Source organism: Capricornis sumatraensis, chromosome 7 (assembly GCF_032405125.1).
Source record: "Capricornis sumatraensis isolate serow.1 chromosome 7, serow.2, whole genome shotgun sequence".
NCBI classification, from domain to species: Eukaryota; Metazoa; Chordata; class Mammalia; order Artiodactyla; family Bovidae; genus Capricornis; species Capricornis sumatraensis.
Genome location: NC_091075.1, coordinates 44,593,330 through 44,607,920, shown reverse-complemented (window position 1 = coordinate 44,607,920; position 14,591 = coordinate 44,593,330). Strand labels below are relative to the sequence as shown.

The window sequence follows — 14,591 nt, the reverse complement described above, 5'->3', positions numbered from 1 at the left end:
TAAATTCTGTAGGGGCCTTAGTCAGTAATGACCTTAGACTTGGGGAAGAAAAACCCCTTTCTGGCTCTGCATGTTATTTTATTTTTGCCTTTATTTTTATTTTTTAGCTGTACCTGCCAGCATATGCGATCCTACTTCCCCAACCAGGGATTGAACCTGTGCCTCCTGCAGTGGAAGCCAGGAGTCTTAACTGCTGGACCACCAGGGAAATCCCTGGATCTGCGTTTTACAGGGCACCAACCAAGCTCTCCTCCCCAAAGGGTGAAAAATCTCCAGGGCCAAGGGACTTATTCCCTAAGAGCCTGTGTCCCCTTTCTGTCACTAGACCTTGTCCAAGGAGCCCAGGCTCCAGGAATTCAGTGACTGAAAATTCCCATTGCTACTTCCAGGCCCTGTGAGCTGTGCGCTAAACCGCTTCAGTCCAGTCCAGCTCTTTGCGATCGTATGGACTATAGCCCGTCGTGCTCCTCTATCCATGCCATTCTCCAGGCAAGACTACTGGGTTGGGTTGCCATGCCCTCGTACAGGGAATCTTCTCCATCTTGGGATCGAAGCCGCTTCTCTCGCGTCTCCTACATTGCTGGTAGATTCTTTGCAGCTACTGCCACCTCGGAAGCTCTATCAGGGCTTGAGCAGGCCTCTTTCCAGAATTTTCCTCTTAAGGGAGGGCCAAACAACTGGTGTTTGCACTCCTAAGCCTGAAGGGCTGCCAATACCACTTGAGGGAGTGCACGCGCTGCTTGAGGGTGTGCATGGAGTTTCGTTGAGAGGCTGGGGTGTCCACAAGCGTGCAGAAAGCTCCTCTTGCTCATGAATGGAGCGGGCACAGGAAGTTAAAGTCACCTAAGTGTGTAGACCAAGTGCTGGGGTGTACGTCCTTCTTCCCTACCACTTATGAGGTGTAACTCCAAGGTATTTGAGAGCTCGGTACACACACCTGGCTTTCCAGGTTGTTATTAAGGAGTATTTCTCAAGATCGGAGCACAGGATATATATTTTTTGAAGGTTTGACACACTCCTTGTAAATATTTAAATATAGGGTAGGTGAGCCTGGGTGTTGCAAATGTTAGCGCGGGTTGGCAGCACTGCCTAGAAGAAAAATAGATTCCTCTTGAGTTTCTTGGCTGGTTTGCTCGCAATTGATCTAACCGGTTATATCTGAGGTATCTTTGGATACCAGAGGGAAATTTCCTTTTCCAAAGGCTGCCGGTCCATCGAGGCCCCAATGCATCCTTTGCAGAGGTTATAAGTGGAATTGCTGAAGGCCAGAAACGGCTTTGGAGGGTCCTTTTCTGGGACAGGACCCTGTTCCCAGCTCGGCTGTATCTGGGACAAATGGGTCTACGGAGTGCCTAGAGGAGGTTCGAGAGGTCTGCAGAGGAGGGAAGGCGATTCCTTTGAAGACGTTGGTTTGGGGCACTCTCTTCTTTCTTGGGTACTCCAAAGAAACTGAATCCTGCTCTCCTCCCCTTCCGCAAGCCCAGGACTGGGGCTCGCCGGGCGGAACGCGCGGCCCCCAGGGACACACGGGGCGCCTTTGTCCGGAGGGTTGCGGCAAAGAGTAGAGAAGCGTGCGAGAGTGGCCACCGTGGCTGGAGTTTGGACTAGAACTTTCTTCCGCCCTCCCTACGGGTTACAGTACTCCCGCTGCCCCCAACGGCGGCCCAGAAGCCGGGAGCGCCTAGGTACCGGGGGTCCGGCTCCGCGGCGGGCGGCGCACGTCTCCGAGCACGCCCCTCCTTCCCCGAGCGGCGCGCGGCGAGGGGAGCGGAGCGGACTAGGTAGAGGAGGAGGAGGAGGAGGAGGAGGAGGCGGAGGGGAAGGGGCGGGGGCGGCGGGCGGGGAGGAGCCGCCGCGGGCAGTGGCCGGGGGAGGCGGCGGCGGCGGCTGAGGAGGAGGTGGAGGAAGCGGCGGCGCTCCCGCCCGGCCGTAGAGCGGCGCTGGGACTCACGCGGCCGTGACCCCGCGGCTCCCCGGAGGCCGAGCGCGGCAGCTGCGGACAAAGGAGCATGTCCGCGCCGAGGAGGGCGCGTCCTCCGGCCACCACGAGACTCCGGGCGCCGCCGGGCCCGCGCTGCGCTCCAGTCCGCCGGGGCACCGGGGCGGCCCGCTAGGCCAGCGCTGCGTCGCTCGGCCCGCAGGCCCCGGCCGGTCGCCCGGCCCGCAGCATGGAACGGCCCGGGCGCCCGAGGGGCCGCCCGCCGTCGCCTCTTCTGCTGCTGCCGCTGGCGCTGCTCGCGCTGCTGGGCGGCGGGGCCGTGGCGCTGCCCCCGGGCTGCAAGCACGACGGGCGGCTCCGAGGGGCCGGGAGGGCGGCGAGCGCCGCCGAGGGCAAGGTGGTGTGCAGCAGCCTGGAGCTCGCGCAGGTCCTGCCCCCGGACACGCTGCCGAACCGCACGGTCACCCTGTGAGTAGCCCGCGGAGCGCCCCTCTGTCCTGGCGCCCGGTCTCCTCGGTCCCAGCGCTTTCCGTCGTGCTGCTGCTGCTTTCTCGCAACTTGGAAGAGGGTCCCGTCGCCACCCCCGCGCCTTTGTGTGCATGGAGCCTCTGGCGGGGGTTGATGCTAGGGAACGGGGGGCGGGGGGCTCGGCCCGGAGGCGTTTCTGTGGTTGGCAAGCGGATGTGTGCCCGCGTCGCTCCGCTAGTTTACAAAGTAAAAGTTTTAGGGTTCCCCCGCGCGGTCCCGGCGCAGTGCTTGTGAGCTGCGCGGTGCCACGTGAGGATGCGAGTAAACATGCAAGCGGCGGAGTGAAAGCTCATTCATCCTGTGCTTGGGCGGCAGGAAAACAGAGCTGGGCTAGAAGGGCCAGCCCTTCAGCTTGCACGTTAAGTTACTTGGACGCTAGTTTGCGGGATACTAATGCCACACAGGGACTTTGAACGCCACAGTGTGTGATCTCCAAACTTCCAGACTGTTTCCTTTGCTTTTGCTAGCTGAGTTTTATTACATTAAAGAGCACCTTGTAAATTTTTAAGGGCCCAGAAATATATTTGAGATGAAATCGTGCACCTTCGACCCCCGGTTTCTTGGGTAGGAGAGCTTATCTTTAAAGCCGAGAACTTAAGATTTGCAAACTGGGTTTGTTGAGCCTTCCATCTCAAGGGACTTGATTTTCGGATTGAGTTTCCACCTGGAAAGAAAAATTTTTGGTCTCGTAACTCAGTTTGTGTTACGATTCACTGTCCAGTTTTGCAAGCGTGGTTCTGCCAATTCTGGCTGAACCCTTGGCACGGGTGACTTTTGATTTTATTTTCTGAACAATGAGTTGGTTTGGGAAAGTTTAAAAGTGTTTCTAATGGGTATTTTGTCGAACTGAAATATGAGTCCCTCGGCGCTGTGTGCCTCTGTGTTGTTTTGGTTGGTTTCCTAAAAAAGAATCAAGGCTGTCACTATAAAAACATGAAGGCAAGAGGAACAGCGTGACCTGTGAAAGAACTGAAAATATGGTTTTTAATTTAGCCCAGAAATATGGTTTTTAATTTAACCCAAATTAACCCTAGCAGGATTTATGAGTAAGTACAGATTTCATTACTAACACCTTTGTTCTTCGTTTCCATTTGTTTGAATTAGGAAAGGTTTAACACAGGAAAACTGTGTGTGTTTCTGTTTATGGAGGCCTGAAAAAGGTAAAAGAGTTTTTGTTTTGTTTGATTCTTTTACCAACACTTGACCACTTGGTAGTGGCAGCAGCTGTATTTATTTCTTAGCCAGATTCTTTGAAATGGAAATCTTGAGTATGGGCCCATAATTACAGTCTGGAGTCAAGTGGAGAAAACCTTTGTTTTGGAGATATCCTTTGTTACTCTGAAGAAATTAGTCATATATTTGGCTTCTGAATCAGTAGCACTTAAGCTGATTCAAGTTTAGGTCGATATTTCCTGAATTGTTGATTTCACAGGGGGAAAAAAGTTGATATTGTAGAAAATAACTTTTCAGCATATGATCAAGCTATTTCATTGAATGTTAACAAACTGATTAAAATATGTGCCTTTGAAATGTCACTTTAATCCTTTTTTTTGCACCTGAAAGCCCTTTAAAGTAAAAGTAATACAATTTAGTGAATGGGAAGAATTATAATTAAGGATCAGATAAAGTTGATGTTCTGGATGAAGTTGGTTTCAGGTGTATCAGAATGGTGTGTGTGTTGGGGGGGTATTCTGGGCCAGTTTCCTTGTTTTCCTAGAGAATAAATTAGAGGGTCATAGTAGATAAGTGACCTGCCCAAGTTCCCATGATAAATTTTTAGCGAGGGGGTCCGTGCCCTGGATTCTTGCCCTGCAGTTCACATGCTTTTCATCTTCACTCCCTGTCTTCATCTTCCTTAGTTCAACACAATTTTTTTTTTTTTTTAATTAAATCGTTTCTAGATCATTGGCAGTGTGTTGAGGTTTGGACTAGGTGTTATTTTCCTAGGACTGTGGTGGATTAATCACTAGTTTGATGGTTTAAGACAGCAAATTTCTTCTCTCACCATTCTGGAAGCCAGAAGTCCAAAAGCAAGGGTTTTAGCAGGGCCATGTTCCTGCCAAGGCTCTGGAGAATCCTTGGCTCTTTCCAGCTTCTGACTTTCCTTGGCTTGTGGCAGCTCAATTCCAGTCTGTTTGTCTCTTCCTGTGGCCTTCCCTGTGGTGTCTTTCACATACTCTCCTTTCTCTAATGAGACACCAGTCTTTGAATTTAAGGGTCCACTGGAAGTCCACCAGGCTCTTTTCTCAAGATTCATGACTTGGTTCCATCTGCAGAAAAACCCACAAAAACCAACTCTATTTCCCAGCAGGGTTATTTTCAGAGGTACTAGGGGTGAGAACTTGGACCTTTGGTTTTGGGGCACACTCACTTTTCAGTTCATACAGAATATAGACAAAAACATTGTCTTTCTTCTCCAGGAACTCACAGAGATTTGAGGAGAAAGTTTCATGAAGTCTCAGGACAGTATGGTTAACACTGTAATATCGGGGAGCACAGTTAGCAAAAGGAACCCATAAGAGGGCAGTCGAGGTTGCTCTGGGGCATAGTGGGTGGGTCGAGGATCTGAGAACCCATAGCCAATGTGAGAAGTATGAGAAAGATACTGTGGAGGAAATGGGATGAAAAGGGGGGAGTCCCCGGCAGGCCCAGGGTAGTGGAGATGCTTGAGGAGCTGTGCATTTGAAGTTGCTGGAATGTCAAGGACACTTGTCTAGTGCTTGGAATGGTGGTGGTGGTGGTGGCAGGGGTTAGGGGTGCTCTGGGGACAAGTCAAGGACAGGCAGGCTCTCTAATTCCTTCGGTGTGGCCAAACGTTTACAGCTGAGTTGTGATGTGGCTGCCGAGTGGAAAGTTGGGGATTGAAAGGATGGCAAGGATTGAAGTTTTCTTTTTCTTTAATAATGAAAAATAAGATTATTTCTTCTTAGTGGATGAACTGGACTTCAATGTACTGTAAAGCTCAGATCCTTCTGCTGCTTCTAAGTCACTTCAGTCGTGTCTGACCCTATGCGACCCCATAGACGGCAGCCCACCAGGCTCCCCCGTCCCTGGGATTCTTCAGGCAAGAATACTGGAGTGGGTTTACATTTCCTTCTCCAATGCATGCATGCATGCTAAGTTGCTTCAGTCGTGTATGACTCTGTGCGACCCCATGGACAGCAGCCCACCAGGCTCCCTCTATCGGTTTCTCTAGGCAAGAATACAGGAGTGGGTGGCCATTTCCTTCTCCGTCAGATCCTTCTATGATCTTAGTGAACAACGGTTATTTTCATAGCTGTGTTTCTAGAGAGGTTTGGCAGAAATCCTCAGCTTGACCACTCTTGTTCCTTGTATCTTATGTAGCCTTCTGCATTAAAGGATTACGTTTCATTTATTATTTTTATGCACAAATGGAATACAAATTTAACTGCATTAATGCTTTTGTTGGAAGTCTGTTTATTCCTGTGTTTCGTGTGAAATGCTCAATATTAAGTTTTTAAAATTCTGAAGACATCAGTGGTAGAAAGTTTCACAGATTTAGTCTTGATCTTCCAATAGTGTTTTCCTGGTGATGCTACATGGTGATTGTAGATAAAGGTTTCTTTTTTAAAAAATTTATATGTTAAGTAACTTTGGAACAAAATCCAGATGTTTTTCGGACTTTTTAACAGACTAAAATAATGCTTGGGTTTTGTTTTTACTTTTATAAAATGTTGCATTCTTTTGCTATCAGAGGACTGATAATTGGACATCACCAGTGTATGTAGCTCAGCGCCAGGTACACAAAAAGAAGTGCTGGTGTTGTTTGGAAACTTCAGTCTGGTTGGAGAGGGACAGTTTGCATCGAAGCAAAGCAGACATCTAGGGAACAATCTCAGAATGTCTGTAATTAAGTAATAAATTCTGTACTGCTGATTGTTTAAATGCTTTAGGAAGCCTGTTAAGAGGAGAGAACTGTGGGTCTGTGGAGGCCTGGGAAGGTATTAAAATTTTCCTGGAGAGGTTAAGACTTGAGCACGGCCTGAGGGAAGGGAAAGGTTTGGGTTTTGAGCTAGGGGAGAGAGGGCTCGCTGCAGTTGCAATGAGGCGTGCTGATGAATTGGCCCTGCTGAAAAGCAGAGAGGGTTTCAGAACCATTGGTCTGTCTATGGTGTTTCAAGCACCAGTCTGGTCGAGGTCAGTTTAGGGGAGTGTGTCCAAATGGGAAGGAGGAGGGGCCCAGGCTGAAGTCCCCTGGAGCAGTGGAGGGGCCTGAGAAGGAAGGAGCAGCTGGTGAGGTTGGGGGGCAGCAACTGGGGAGTATTTGGTCATAGAAGCCCAGGGGAGTTCAGGTTTGAAGACAGGAATGGGGGTGCCCCAGTGGAGAGATGCTGCGAGGTCGGGAACAGTAAGAACAAGCTGGACTTGACAGCTTTGGTGCCCTCCATGGGCCAGAGGCTGCAGGAGGCAGGTTGGGGTGGATTAAAGGGAGATCTGTGTGAGGATGGTGGTTCTAGTACCTTGATGAGGAAGAAGTTGGGTGTGAGGAAAGAGAATCTTTGCATCCTGCTGAGTATAGTTGGGAATAGTTGGGGAGAGGGAGAAATGGATGGTGGAAGGTGAGATATGATGGGAGCTGGAGCCCAGGTTGGGTGTTAGGCTTTTAGATGGAGAGGGGTGTTCCGTCCCCAAGTGGTGACTGGAGGGAGCTCGGGCAAAATGGTGGGTGAGAGACCGCCGAGGAGGGCATGTGGGATGCAGAGGGCTTTGCTGCCCCCTGGCATTTATTTTCTCAAAGACCTAGAAGCAGAGTGCGGGAAGAGGGTGAGGAGATGGTGTGAAGAGGAAGTGAATGAAGAGTGAAGTGGCCCTTTTGGAAAGGACCTGGGGGTTGGAGAAATGTCACCCCGGTGGACTGGTGTCCATTTTTGCCTTGTGATCCAATTCAGAGGCAGATGGTCAGCATGTTGTTGTTTTTTTTTTTTCTTCTCTCCAGCTGCTTTCAGCTTAGAGATGAGAACAGTGGATATTAGCCAGGCTGCTTCGCCAGGTGAGGACAACAGAGGACGAGAAGGAGCAGGGAGATTTTAATGAACATCACGGACAGCTGCTGTGGTCTGAATTCATGTGAATCAAGGTTTTTATCATGAATGAAAGGTCTTCTCTGTAGCCATACTTTCCCATTCTCAGCACAGCCTTTTTTCCCGATCCACATCTTTTGAGACACCATTAATATTGTACGCACAACTCTGAGTGCTAGGGATGGCTCTGAGTGCTAGGGATGGCTAGAATAAGCCATAATTCTTTCATCCGAGGATCAATAATATACCCAAATTCTCTGGTTGTCCCCTGAGCAGATTTTTATGTATTTTGCCTCCTGTATGCCTCGGCTAAGTTTGCCACTCTTGCCTGATGCCCCTTTCCTGGTAAAAGGGTCCTCATTAATCTAGCCCAGTTGCTGTGGACTCTTGTGTGCCTCTTCCAACGCTCTGAACCCTCTCTTCTCTAAACTTGGGAAGTGCTTCTTATCTGTGCTCTTGTGTCACTTTATGGGATACTTGACGAGTTCCTAAAGCATTTCCTGTCAAAGGAAGGGCTCTGAGACCTCAGTGGGTGGGAATGTAATCACTCTTAATTGATAAGAGCAATGCCAGCAATGATAGGACTATATGGTGGGAGGTCAGGACAAGTGGAGCGATGTGAATTCAAAATTTTACCCTTTTATGGCCAGTGAGAACATTTAGGTCAGCATTTCATGGCTGTTGGGTCCCCGATTCAAGAACAGATATAAATATGGGTAGTTACGTTTGACCTACATGATCTTATGTGTATGGTAAGCACACATTGCCAACATCCATTGGATCATAGAAAAACCAAGAGAGTTCCAGAAAAGCGTCTACTTCTGCTTTATTGAGTACGCCAAAGCCTTTGACTGTGGATCACAACAAACTGTGGAAAATTCTTAAAAGAGATGGGAATACCAGACCGCCTTACCTTCCTCCTGAGAAATCTGTATGCAGGTCAGAAAGCAATAGTTAGAACCAGACATGGAACAACAGACTGGTTCCAAATTGGAAAAGGAGTATGTCAAGTATATTGTCACCCTGCTTATTTAACTTCTATGCCGAGTACATCATGAGAAACGCTGGGCTGGATGAACCACAAGCTGGAATCAGGATTGCTGGAGAAATATTAATAACCTCAGATATGCAGATAGCACCACCCTTATGGCAGAAAACGAAGAAGAGCTAAAGAGCCTCTTGATAAAAGTGAAAGAGAAGAATGAAAAAGCTGGCTTAAAACTCAGCATTCAAAAAACGAAGATCATGGGATTCAGTCCCATCACTTCATGGCAAATAAATGGGGAAACAATGGAAACAGTGAGAGACTTTATTGTCTTGGGCTTCAAAATCACTACAGATGGTGGCTTCAGCCATGAAATTTAAAGACTTTTGCTCCTTGGAAGAAAATTATGACCAACCTAGACAGCATATTCAAAAGCAGAGACATTACTTTTCAGACTAAGGTCCATATAGTCAAAGCTATGATTTTTCCAGTAGTCATGTATGGATGTGAGAGTTGGACTGTAAAGAAAGCTGAGCACCAAAGGATAGATGCTTTTGAACTGTGGTGTTGGAGAAGACTCTTGAGAGTCCCTTGGACTGCAAGGAGATCAAACCATTCAGTCCTAAAGGAAATCAGTTCTGAATATTCATTGGAAGGACTGATGCGAAAGCTCCAATAATTTGGCCACCTGATGTGAAGAACTAACTCATTTCAAAAGACTCTGATGCTGGGAAAGATTGAAGGAGGAGGAGAAGGTGACAACAGAGGATGAGATGGTTGGATGGCATCACCACATCAATGGACATGTGTTTGAGTCAATGGACATGTGTTTGAGCAGGCTCTGGGAGTTGGTGATGGACAGGGAAGCCTGGTGTGCTGCCGTCCATGGAGTCGCAAAGAGTCAGACACCGACTGCGTGACTGAACTGAACTGAAACACATGTAAAACAGTGTTTTGGCAGGTTGATCAGAAATACTGAAGAATTTTGGGCAGACTTAGGCATTTGGTCTATGAATGCAAGTCTTGGTGGTGGTGGTTTAGTCGCTGAGTTGTGTCTGACTCTTGCGACCCCATGGACAGTAGCCTGCCAGGCTTCTCTGTCCATGGGGTTCTCCAGGCAAGAATACTGGAGTGGATTGCCATTTCCTTCTCCAGGGGGTCTTCCCAACCCAGGAATCGAACCCTGGTCTCCTGCATTTCAGGCAGATTCTTTTCCAACTGAGCTACAAGGGAAGTGTTTTTCCAATCTGGTGAAGTTTTGCATGACCCAGCCCCTGAATCCTGTTGCTTCTTACCTGCTTTGGAGTCCTCCAGCATCGGGAGTATTTGATGAGAAGATGGTGGGTTTGGCAATAAATCAGAAATAAAATACTAGAAAGAGACATAGGAACTTTCCAAACCTATAAAGGTGTTTTTTTTTTTTTTTTTTTAAATAGACAAAACAACAAAGTAAAAACTCCTGAAAGTACTCAGAAAACAACACAGGGTGAAATTTCTTAGAGTTGCATGTAGGACTTCTTTTCCCTTCCTATTTAGCTGTGTCTCTGAAAATAGTTGTTTTCTGTATTGGCTCTCCTCCTATGGAGGAATTTTTTTTTTTTTTTTAATTATAGCAGCTCTATTCAGCTGTGTCGAGTCTTAATTGTGGCACACAGGATCTTCGTTGCATCAGGCAGATCTTCTGTTACAGAGCACTGGCTTCAGTAGTTAAGGGCTCTGTTGCCTGAGGGATCTTAGTTCCCCTGCCAAGGATCAAACCCGAGTCCCCCGCATTGCAGGGAGCATTCTTAACCACTGGGCCACCGTGCAAATCCCTCACATGGAGAAATCTTAAGTGCAGAGAACATAACTAATTCATTGTTGTCAACATTTTTCTCAAAAACAGATGAAAATATAGAATACAGAATTCTTAAAATTTTAGTAACTTATTAAGTCAGTTTTTTTTTTGCCAAAATTAGAAAGCTGTAGATGCAGACTTGCTCAATGAGTTTTTAATAGTTGTCTGACTAAATTTGTTTTAATAAAATTTTTAATGCTTTATGGATGGTTTAGCTTGTTTTTATGTTCACGCGCAGATAATTTTAGTCTAAAGAGGGAGTTTTAAATTAAGCAGTCTCTCCCAAGCGTTTTTTTTTTTTAAATTTTGCATGTGTGGTGAGGGAAACTCCTGCATGTTGGGACAGAACAGAGCTGTAGCAGTCGCCCCACAGAAGAGACAGGTCTGTCCTGGCCACTTGTAGTGCCATGCTGATATTTACCTTGCAAATATCGGGCATTTCACTCAGGTAACCTTTTCTCGTCCTCAGAGCCTGAAGGGAGTAAACAGAAGGGGTTGGTATAAGAATCATCTAGGACTTCCCCCATCCCCCTGTGCCCACCTAGCTTCCCCCGAGTACCCTTTGTCTGCAGGCTGCAAGCCCAGGTTTAAATCTGCTTTCCCACACACAGCAGGGGCCTTCCAAAGGCCAGCCTTTTGGTAATCACTCTTCTCTAGTGGCTGTCTTCATAATTCCTATCCTAGTTTTTCAAACTGCTTGCTTTTGTGTTTGCTCAGCAAATGGTTATTCAGTGCCTACTCTGCCTCCTGTCGACGTAATTTTTGATGGGCGTGTGTGATGGTTTTTGGCCGTTAGACCAGTTTTATCCTAGTCTCGTGTGCTTGTATTCCTTTCTTGTACTCCACCTCTTTCTTGCCTTCCAGAAACACAGCATCTCCCTGGTCTGCCTCTTAGTGACACAGTTTAACCTGCACCCTCTTCCTTTGCCATACTTTGCTATGAGAGCTGGAGATAACGGGGGTGGGGGTGGGAGGGGGAACTGGTGGACTTGCAAAAATTATTATAGGCGTTGAGGTTTCTAAAGAGAGATCTGCAAGACTGGTTTAGGAACAACATAACCAATGGGACTGATAGACCATGGTGGGCAGTGGCCACCTTTGCTTTTCCCTCACATCTGTCTGCTGGGCACAGAATCTTTCCTTCACCTCATACGTCTCTGATCTCCTGTAGCACGTAATCACCTCCAGTACTCAGAGCAGTTCTTTCTGAGGATTTTCATGTTGTGACACACACAGTGGTAAGATTTGTGTGGAGGGTGCTGCAGGTGGGTACCGCACTGAGCCAGACCCTGTATCCCAGCCCAGCTTGGGGAGGGATATGGGGGAGCAGTTATTCCCACCTTCCTGTAACCTGGCTGCTGAGTTTGCTGTTGAGACTTTTCACCTTGCTTTGAATCATCTGGGAGCATTAAAAGCTCAGATGTCTGGGCCATAGGTCTCATGATCTGATTTGACTGTTTCAGGATGGGGCCTGGAAGCTGGTATTTTTCACAGCTCTGCGGGTGATTCTCTGATCACCTGGGCTAAGAACCTGTTTTCTAGGTGTTTTCTTCACCACTTGTCATCTGCTACAACAAAAGAAGGTAGAAGAAAGAGCAGTGGAGCAGACTGAGGACAACTGCCTCAAGGGGAAGGGGGCTGTTCCGAGTGGAGCAAGGATGAACAGAAATCAGGAGATGTTTTTAGGACAGAGAACTGAGAGCTTTAGACTGGGGCCTTATTCATAAGAGAGGAGAAAGGTGACTATGTAAAGTGGGGAATGATATGCCGAACTAGGATTTAGTATCAAGCCGTGAGGTTAACGACTTCCCAGAGGGCTCAGGGGTAAAGAATCCTCCTGCAGTGCAGAAGATGCAGGTTTGATCCCTGGGTTGGGAAGATCCCCTGGAGAAGGAAATGGCAACCCACTCCAGTGTTCTTGCCTGGAAAATCCCATGGACAGAGGAGCCTGGCGGGTGACAGTCCTTGGGGTTGCTAAGAGTTGGACACGACTGAGCAGCTGAACAGCAGCAGCAGCAACAGCAGCAGCAGCAGCATGGGGCTAAGGACAGGAAGGTTGTGGGGACGCGTTGTGGCACTGAAAGGATGAACGGAGAGAGTCTCAGGGCAGCAAACCGGTATGTGAGGGCCTGATGCTCAGGTGGAGCAGACAGCGAAGCACATAACAGCCCCTGCCTTGGTCTGCCTTAGTCCTTTATTGTATATTTAAAACAGAGATTTATTTCTGATACTGAATCATTATTAACATAAAATAGTAAAAAAGCGTAGAGAATCCATGAGAGGCCCAATTCCCCAAGTATCTACCTACTGAGAATTTTTTGTTTGGTCTTGTCTAAGTTATTAAAAAGAATAAAAGCGCTTATTTTAATTTACATCCTCATTGTAAGTGCAGTTTCATATATTTTTGAAATGTCTGCAAAAGGATCATTTGTATTTGGTCAACATCTCTGTACATCTTTGGTTTCCACTAGTTGTTTTTACCACTCAGCTGACACTTAGATTTTTTGAGTGACCACTCATCATCTGAAAATGTAGTACTTTCATTATTTTCTTGCTGCTTTGGCTGGGACTGAGGAGGCAGGATTGTGGACACCTTGGTCATGCTCTTGACTTGATAATGGACAAGCATGTTGGGCAAATGAGGACAAGAGATATTTCCTGGCAGGACACTTGATTTTGTTGAGATCTAAATCCACTCATATAGCAGGCATTTGCTAGTTGCTTTTAGGTCTTTATCAATTCACATGACTGACATTCTTGGTTCTTAGGTTAAATAAAAGATATCTTTTGCCCTTCTTTTCCTTCCCATATTTTGCCATGTTATGTTTAAATTATGTAATGGTTGAATTGTACATATTTGTAATCTTTTCTTCCTGAATAATCAGTATGGAGGGGGGAAGGGCATGCCTGTGGAATGCAGTCTTAGACAAAGAAGGCTCAATTGACAGTCATCCTCACTCTCTACTTCTTAGAATTCTTTTGGATGACAGTGGCATGAACATGAAGAAAATCTTTTGGCAGGATTGCTAGCTCTACAAGCAAAAGCAGTGCTTCGAACTAGTCAAGAATTGTACAGTAATCCTCCTTTACACCCAGTTTCAGTTACTTGTGGTGAACCATGGGCCACAACTAATAGATGGAAAATTCCAGAAATAAACAGTTCATAAGTTTTAAATTGTGCACCGTTCTGAGTAGTATGATGAAGTCTCGCTCTCTCCTGCCTGGGATGGGAATCATCCTTCTGTCCGGCGTATCCGCCTGTTAGACACTTGGTGGTTGTCTGGGTCATGTGTCCTCAGATCGACTGTCCTGGAAGCTCAGTGCCTTCTGTTCCAGCCACCCTTGTTTTACTTTGTAACGACCCCTCAAGTATAGGAGTATTGATGCTGGCAATGCAAAGGTGCCAAAGAGAAATCTGTAAAATGCTTAAGTGAAAAAGTAAAAGTTCTAGATTTAGCACAGAAAGAAAAATAATCATATATAACGAGGTTGCTAAGATCTACAGTAAGAACAAATCTTTAGCCATGAAATAGTGAAGAAAAAAGAATCCGTGCTCATTTTACTGTTGCACCGCAGACTGCAAAAATTATGGCCACAGTGTGTGATAAATGCTTAGTTAGATGGAAAAGACCTTTTTCATTTGTGCGATGAGATATTTTGAGAGGGAGACCACCTGCATAGAACTTTGATTACAATATGTTGTCATAATTGTCTTAGTTTATTGCTGATAATCTCTTACTGTGCCTTCTTTAAAGACTAAACTTTATCAGAGAATGTATATATAGGAAAAAAATAGTGCATAAAAGATACTGAAGTTGGAGGCATCCGCTGGGGGCCTTGCAGCGTATCCCCTGTGGATAGGAGGGACTCCTGTACTTGCAGGCCAAGATGTTTCCCCAGAATAGGAACAAGCATGTCCGCCACCCAGGCTGGGGAGAAATAAAGACCCCTGTGGGTAATCTAAGCTCCCCAAGCTGCACCCCTACTCCTCTCCCCTGCATCCTTCCAGTATGGGACATAATATACAGTAGGTGATTGTGAGTTAAATTCACTCCCTATATGAAGACATTGCTGAATTAGAATAAATAGTTCTATCTATGTGATCTTGCCTCCCCTAGATAATGGAGCTTGGAGACTTTTTTGTCCCCTCCTGCCACTCACACCTAGAAGAGTGGTAGGCTTTTCATTGGTCTTTCTGTGATCGCCTCCTATCGTGAGCTGGATAGAAAGCAGGTTGTAAATTGTCTTGGGGATGACACT

General features: G+C 46.9%; 1 protein-coding gene across 1 annotated transcript in view; it reads left to right on the top strand.

The window, feature by feature from the left end:
- The first annotated feature begins 2,168 nt into the window (after window positions 1-2,168).
- The window catches only part of ADGRA3 (adhesion G protein-coupled receptor A3), a 128,898-nt gene continuing 116,475 nt past the window's right edge, over window positions 2,169-14,591 (top strand). The window contains exon 1 of the mRNA XM_068975206.1: window positions 2,169-2,407. Within this exon, the coding sequence (XP_068831307.1) occupies window positions 2,169-2,407 (239 nt within the window). The remainder of the gene's footprint in view (window positions 2,408-14,591) is intronic.